Source organism: Cariama cristata, unplaced genomic scaffold (assembly GCF_000690535.1).
Source record: "Cariama cristata isolate BGI_N322 unplaced genomic scaffold, ASM69053v1 scaffold19473, whole genome shotgun sequence".
Taxonomy (NCBI): domain Eukaryota; kingdom Metazoa; phylum Chordata; class Aves; order Cariamiformes; family Cariamidae; genus Cariama; species Cariama cristata.
Genome location: NW_009609175.1, coordinates 46,817 through 54,631, shown reverse-complemented (window position 1 = coordinate 54,631; position 7,815 = coordinate 46,817). Strand labels below are relative to the sequence as shown.

Genomic DNA, 7,815 nt, shown 5'->3' with positions numbered 1-7,815 from the left:
TGATCTCAGAGTAATCCTGGTCTAAGTGTTGAATTGGAGGGCTGGAGTATTGGCCGGAAGAAAGAAGCACTGGGGTGTGTGCATAAAAAGTTACGGTGAAAAGTTTATGAAAGCAAACCTTTATTCAGGTTTTACTGGCGTTGGCACTTAATGGTGAAATAGTACTCCTTTGTCTTGTGGTATTAAAGTAGAGGGGGGAGTGGAAAAAAATCCTGAATTAATGAGTGTTTTTGAAAAATACTGTCCTTAGCATTTTGACAAGTTTGATGTGGTTTTAGCTAAGGCTGCATTTTGGGGGAGAGGCAGGGAAAAGAGACAAAACTCCTTGGGAAGAGTTGGCTATTTTCCTGTTCTGACAATTTGCTAGATATCTGCTGTTAGTAGAGGAAAAGTCCATCTAACCAGAGTCCCCGCAAACTTTCTGAGAGTGGGGTTTTTGTTTGTTTATTGTGGTGTTTTTTTTTTTTTAAAGAAATGCTCCTACATTCAGTGCAAGCCTAAAGCTGAACCTGTGTTTGCGAGGATTGCCCAGATCTGTTAAGCTGTTTGCTTGGCATGATGGTCCAGAGGCAGCAGTATGTGGTGGGCAGTGGGTTATTGGGAAAGTGCTGCTGTGGGGACTGAGAAATCTTGTGACAGCAAGGTGGCAGGGTGCACAGGAGGTCTCTGGAACAAGGACAGAGCTTCTCAGGCATTTCTCGTCCTCCAAAGACCTAAGTCTGCCCCAGTTACTCAGTAGGGATGACAGCCATTTTTAATTGGCAGGTCTGCATTGTCCTGTCAGGACAGGTGATACTAAGCTGGGTCTTCAGCCCTTCCCAGGGATCAGATGATATTACCAAACCTAACCAAAAAAAGAGAGGTGGCTGAATTTTTTGGGGCTAGTTTGTCACTTTTTCTTTTGAGGAAATGTTCCGATCTGTTAAGTTGAAAACTTACCATGGCGTCTTACCATCTGTTTCTTTCTTTTTCAGGGTTGGTTAAAAACATACGGCTACTTACTTCCATCTGACAGCCAAATGTCTGCGTCGCAGTCGGGAAAAGCTGTGCAGTCTGCAGTTGCCACTATGCAACAGTTTTATGGAATCCCAGTAACAGGAGTTTTGGACCAGACAACTATTGAGTAAGATTAACGTAGGCTAATTTTGTCTTTTCCTTTTGTAACGCATTGTCATATTACCTGGGAAATTACTCCAGCTACAAGAAGTCCTCAAAAGAGATAGATTTGATTGATTCATCCAGAGAAGTTTTGATTATGAAAAGGTGTCCCTAATGAAAACACGGGAACAACTCTACCTTTTCTTTTTGCCAACAGTACTGTTCGTGAGCGTGAGGAGAAGCTCTTGTTAAATGTCGTTCTTTGTACATAGATCCCCATTGCTGGTGCACAGGCAAAGTGTGAATCCTGTGAGCTTCTGAAAGTGGTGAACATCAAGGGTTTAGTTTATTTCCATGTCTGTCTGGATTTAAGTGAAAGTCTGGCTCCAGAAATGGCTTCTAAGGTATTTCTTAATTGGAGTTGTGGATCTCCACAGATGCTATTTGGGGAGATCTATAGTTCTGAGTTGAAGTGAGTTGTTGTAGTCTGATGACCATAGTCAAGACTACTTAGCTGTCAGTAGTTGCCCTTTGTTGGACATTGAATGTTCTCTGCTGTATGTTGACCATGTGTTATTTGTGATCGGTGTCTTGGTAGCAGAGAAGCATTGGTCTAAGTCACGTAAGTTCAAGGGACTTTGTTCTTTGAAAGCTGTTGCCTTTAGTCCACTCTTCAGTGCGTGGTGTAGAAGTGGTTTTGTAGTTTGGAGATGGTGTTTGCTGCTGCTGCCTGACTTGCTTCCTGTCATCTGATTGCCTGGGTGTCATGTATTGGCTGAATCCATTTACTGTTGCTCTGGACTTGGGGAGCATCTGTTGACTGAAGCTGAGTGTGGATAAGGTCTTACTAATGCTTTCTAGGGGAAAGAAGCAGCTCATGGTGGGCAAAAAAGAAAGCACAAATAATAGAACTTGCTTAGGCCACTGCCTGAGAGTTTTCCCTTGACCTTATTGCGTTAGCAGACCCTTTTAGTGTGCTGTGCCTCATTCTTCATCTCTCCTGTTATGGCACTCTGCTCGCAAAAGGGACACAGTAGCACAAAAGAAGGGGGCACAACATAACCAAATAGTGTGAACAACAAAGGGGTTTGGTTGTACGCCTTCCAGACTACAAGAAGAGGGAGAAACAGACCAAACTGCAAGAAGAGGGAGAAACAGAAGAAATTAGTGAATGAGGCAGGAGGGGATCCTCCTGGACTGGGAGTACCTCTCCAGTGAATGTAACATTCCCTCCTTTAGCTCACAGGAAAAGTCCCTTGTTCTCCATTGAGGGATAGAGAAAATCCTGTTTGTTTGCTTTTCAGATGAGTTGCAAATGAAATGTTTTTTAAAGGTGGGGATTTTCCATCTGAGATCTCTTTGCCATTAATAACACAATTTGTAAGTGAATGCTGAAGCAGAGCCAGAGAGCAAGGTTGTGTATGTGCAGTTGGTGTGTAGAAGCTTGCAGTTGGGATGCTTGTGAGTTGGAAGGAGGTGGGGGAAGAAGGGGCTGTAATATTGGGGTGCTAGTTTGGAAAGTTAAGGAGCTGCTTCTGCTGCCCTGTGGGTGACAGGGGAAGGGAGCAAACTGCATGTGGGAGTCCCTGCTTTAGTAAGTAAATTATTTTTCTGGAGGAAAGGAAGGTGTTGCCTATGTTTTACTGAATTTATGTATGTGCAGGGGTTGATTGGTGCATGAACACCCAAAACCTAGATGGTTCCCTCTTCTGAAACGTGGGTCTCCGAAGGCTTGAAACCTCAGCTGCAGCCAAATGTGGGTACGCTTTGCAGGCATGCTCAGTTGCTCTATCTCCATCTGTCCTGAATTGGTAGGTCCGTATGTTGTATGGCAGGGCTGGAGCAGGAGTACCTACCTAGAAATTATGTGAAAGGAAAAAGAGATCCGAATTGCTGTCAGCAGCGAGCCTGTATTTTGAGTTGGAGGAGCGTGTCTGGCTGGGCCTTGTTGGGCTGTCACTTCCTCAGACCTGGTTGTGGAAGCTGAGCAAAAGGAGAAGAACTGGCAAGGCAGGCTGGCTCTGAGAGCTCTGAATTACTCAGGCGTTTGCTAAGCTGTTATTTCAGTCTGTGTTACGAGTTTTGAGATTGCAATTATGAATTTTTCTGTCACTTCTGTCAGTATCGTAAGCTCTGTCCCTTTAAAGTGTCTACAGAATCAGTCAGAGTGCAAAGTTATTATTTTCTATGGTTTCTTTGTTAGGCAACAAATTCTGCATATTCCATTTACACTGCTTATGGAAGCCTAAAGTTTTTCATCCTCTTCCCCACACGTCCCCAAATCCTGAGCTTGTTCTTTTCCTTCAGGAGTGGTACCCGAGTGTGTGAAAGCTACCATGCAGGCACTGCCAGTGGGAGTGGGAAATAGGAAGCGACAACACCATTGTTGTTGCTCACTGGTGGAAAGGAAGGTGGGGTGAGGGTCTGTTCAGCAGAGGGGCTGTCTTGAGGTAGCAGGTTGAGGATATGTAGTTTCCTGTAAGGAAGGCAGGGGACAATATGTAAAACAGCCTCCTCATACCCTGCAATTGACAGTGCCTCAGCCGACTTTGTGTCTGCTTGCAGCTAGTGGGTTGAATTGCAATTTTGCTGAGCAGGTAGGCAAGGATATAGTCCTGGGAGCGTGCTGGGAGAGAAGGCGTGCCACTGCCTAACAAAAGTGGTGACTATTGTGCTTGTCATAATCAATCACATGGCCCTGGAGGGGACCAAGAAATAGTTGTGTTGGAAGTGTCTTGAGTATCTTGTGCTTTCTCTTGAGCCTGTTGTGTAGGTCCTTCACCTTGGGATGTGCACGACACAGCTGTTTAAAGGTACCTACCAGCTCCTACCAGCCCAATAGTAGGCAATTGAGAGTGACAGCTTCCTCTATTTAGAAGAGTCTCATGGAGGGCTTGGAGCCTGAACCAGGGAAAGCAGCTGTATCTGGACAAGAGCTGGACGTCACTGCTTTCGGAAATTATCTGTTTTCTGCATACCAAGCAGCTGGAGGAATTCAGTAGTCTATGCCAAGTATAAATTTTGGTGATCCAGTGTTATTCATGCCCCCATTAAAAAAAAAAGGGGGGGGGGGGGAATGGGAGAAGCAACCGTAAGTATCTGAATCCTGCTTCAAGTAATTGTCTTTTGTTGTTGTTTCTGATGGGATGTGTGTGTCAAAAAGCTTGGCTAAAGATCAAAGCAAGCTACGGCTTTGTGATTGTTTGCCATAGATGTGGCAAAAGTCCTGGTAACAAGTCCTACACATCCATGTTGGTTTGGTAGCACTCCCATTACCTTTTTTCCTTCTAGATCGTACTAGTAAAGATAAAACACAGGGTCATATTCTGACTGTAATCAGGGCCTGATGATGTTGATATTCAGAGTGCTGGAGTTCTCATGAAGCTCAAGAGATGAAAACTTAATTCGTACTACAGTTTGTGTAAGGTTATGCTAAAAACTTTGTACCATGTCATATGACTGGAACTTTTAAAAAAAATACTCAGGAAATATCTAGGAGAACACAGGCTGCAGTAAGGCTAACATCTCTCTAGCAAAGTGGTAGAAACAATGCAAAAGAACACAAATAAAGGACACTTGGAAAAACACAGTGTATTGAGGTTGAATTAATACGGCTTTTCTAAAAGCAGACCTTAGATGTACCGCTTTGCTTTGAAGGTGGCAGCAGTTGTGTGGGCAAGATGGATCTGATTTCCACAGGTTGCTTAGATTTCTGAAAGACATACCGTACTAATAAATGTAAGGTAGCTAGCTTTATATACACAACTTGGGTTCTTGTCAGGTACAGTACAAAATGTAGAACAACTCTCATTTGCTCTGTTCTTGGTGGGGAGAGGGTGACAGATGACTGCACTGAAATTTCTAAGCACCTACAGTTTTTACATGTAGGAAGTGGACTGAGGAAAAGTCAGCTGCTTGGCTGCCTGACCTGGGAACAGGTATTTGTGCTGTGAAAGAATGTTCTTGTCAGGCTGTACAAGGTAAAGTGTATGTCTGTTTGTTTTTTATTTAAAAGATATCCGGGAAAGAAGCCTTGTAGTGCATCTGCTGGTGATGGGAAGGCACTCCCTTGCTGAAGGTGTAGGGTTAATATTTTTGATAAATAAGATGTACATTGTTTAGGCTCAAGAATGTGGACACACATGGACTACTTGCCATTGGCTGGCTGCAGTTGATGGAGGAATTTCTGTATTTGGAGGCCAAAAGTTGTCTCCCAGGTTGCCAGGGATGCAGGGGAAGACCTACTGAGGAGAGGCGAGAGAATTTCATGTCCTATGTGAGAAATCATCCAGGATTGGCTACGATGCTCTTCTCGTGCATGACCAGGCAGTGGCATGTTTCTGCATCCGTTCTCCTGCAGTGTGTTCTTAAGGCATTGTGTCACAGTGGACACTTGCCTTTGCCATCAGAGTAAGTGGATCAAATGCGTAAAATACTGGAAGAATGCCAGTGATAATGTCCCCAAGCAGGAGGCTGAGGGCAATGCCAGTGTGCTTGGGAGGCTGTGGCCAGAGACTGCTTGCATTATTCCTAGGCTCTGGTCTCCTCTCCTGGGCTGCACTGCAAAATCTTAAAGAATGTGGGTGGGACAGAAAGTTGCTGTGCTGGGACCTTTGGAGACCAGTACCTGTAGTTTCTCTGTTTCTGTCTCTGTCTCCTTTGTCCTCTGCTGCCACATGCAGTGATGGGCAGATTCGTGCCTCCATAGACCACTTCTGACTTTTCTGGAGTGTGCCCACACCTGCAAGCAGGATAGTATTCTGGGGTACAGTCTATTTTCCCTTGTCAGAGAATCCTTTAGGTTGGAAGGGTGTTCCTGAGATTATCTACTCCAGCTCCTTACTCAAACAGGGACAGCTAGAGCAGGTTACCCAGGACCATGCCCAGTTGGGTTTTGAATACCTCCAAGGATGGAGACTCTACCAGTTCTCTGAGCAACCTGTGCCAGTGTTTGACCAACCTAAAGATGGTGCAAGAAATAAGCAAAAGATCTGTTAAGGCTGGAGGTAAAGGAAGTAGGGGAGGAGACCTGACTTCTCTGATAATAGTGCATGGATCCCCATGCAAGGGACAGCATTGTTTGCTCTTCCAGTTCACCTAGCCATAAAGGCAAGAGTTTCCTACATCATGAGTGACATCAAAAGAGTCAAGAGTTATGGGGAGGACCTAACAGAATTTGGTGACTGTGACCCACAGGTTGGAGTGATCTGTTCTGGTGAAAACCTTAGTTGTTATCTGGGAGAGCCGTGTTTACACTTGTTCAATCTTATCTAGTGAGTTAGGAATTGGAGGGGTTTTTACTGGCATAGGAGCGCTTTAACAAATGGAGAGTGGATAGAGTAGGTGTTAGGAGAGTTTGATCTCAGTGCACGCACACATGCAATTCTGGTCTGGGTCTCTTGTGGCATTATCATCATTAAGCTCTTGCCAAGATACATGATCTGGGATCTGTTTCCAAAAGAAAAAATGAATTCTTTTTGGTGTGCTGAGGTGTGTGGATTGCCAGCAGAAGTGGTTGTACAGCTCTGTGGAAAGAGGGTAAACCCAAGGTGGGGTGGGAAACTGAGCCCTTCTTGATGTCTGCATTGGCCATCCCTCAGAGGTCTTCCAGTCACCCCCAGAGTTCTTTTGAATCTCTTTGCCAAGCTCTTTGTTAGCTTGCTTTTTCTTTCCTTCCCTTCCAGGTGGATGAAGAAGCCTCGATGTGGAGTTCCAGATCATCCCCACCTACGCCATAGCCGGAGGAAAAAGCGGTATGCACTAACTGGACAAAAGTGGAGGCAGAAGCATATAACCTACAGGTATAGCCCCCTCCCAGCCCCTTTTTGTTTGGGAAAAAAATGTTCTGTACTTGTTTGGTATGCAAATTTTGTAAGTACTTTTTAAAAACTAGATTGTCCCTGTAGTGCCTAGCTGAGGCTTTCATTCTCAGAACATGGTGGAGGGGAATACTTTCAGAGCACTGGAGAAACTGAAGAGTCTATTCTCAATTAGAAAATAACTGATCAGTAAAGACACCTAAATACCGGACATCAGTTGTGTAATTTTGGCAGGAAAATCCTGGTGAGCCCTTTTCTGTTCCCTTAGAAACCTAGGACTCCAGTCCTTAGATCATGTGCCTTCTTTACTAAACCATTAAAGCAGAAGGAACATCATTGTCTAAAGGCATCATGCTTTCTCCCTGTACAGATTTGCAACATTTTACTGAGTATTTATTTTTGCAGAGGTTTTACTTTCACTCATGTAGTAGAACTCTTGCTTTTGTCCAGACGTGGGCCTGTTGAGGCAGTATGCTGAAGTGGGCTACAGGTGTCAAATGAGTGTTACGTAGTGGTGATTGTTTCCCTGAGATGTAGGTTTTTTTGAGTCATTTAGGCCCTTAACTTTTGAAAGGCAGTTGCTGAGTGATGCCAATGGAAGTTTCTGACAATAAGAATGTCACTTCAACATAAAATTAATACCCCCCCCCCTCCTTAAAAGTATAGCATTTTAATTTTTTTGGAGGGGGGAAAGAAGGCTGCAGAGGCGTAAAATTAGGAGTGTAGACATTAAAGAGAAGATACGCGTGAGTGTCACCGTTTAAGGCTGGGCTGTAGACATTAAAGAGAAGATACGCGTGAGCAAGGCTAAGACAGAAAGAAAGTCTGTAGCAGAGAGGTAGAAATCTCAGTGACCAGCATGGGGAAGGTGCCAGAATGTGTAGGAAGAGATATGATG

General features: G+C 44.4%; 1 protein-coding gene across 1 annotated transcript in view; it reads left to right on the top strand.

Moving 5' to 3' along the window:
* The first annotated feature begins 968 nt into the window (after nucleotides 1-968).
* The window catches only part of MMP24 (matrix metallopeptidase 24 (membrane-inserted)), a 42,317-nt gene continuing 35,470 nt past the window's right edge, over nucleotides 969-7,815 (top strand). The window contains exons 1-2 of the mRNA XM_009697454.1: nucleotides 969-1,123; nucleotides 6,783-6,899. Coding sequence (XP_009695756.1) covers nucleotides 1,020-1,123; nucleotides 6,783-6,899 — 221 coding nt within the window. The 5' untranslated portion in view covers nucleotides 969-1,019. The remainder of the gene's footprint in view (nucleotides 1,124-6,782; nucleotides 6,900-7,815) is intronic.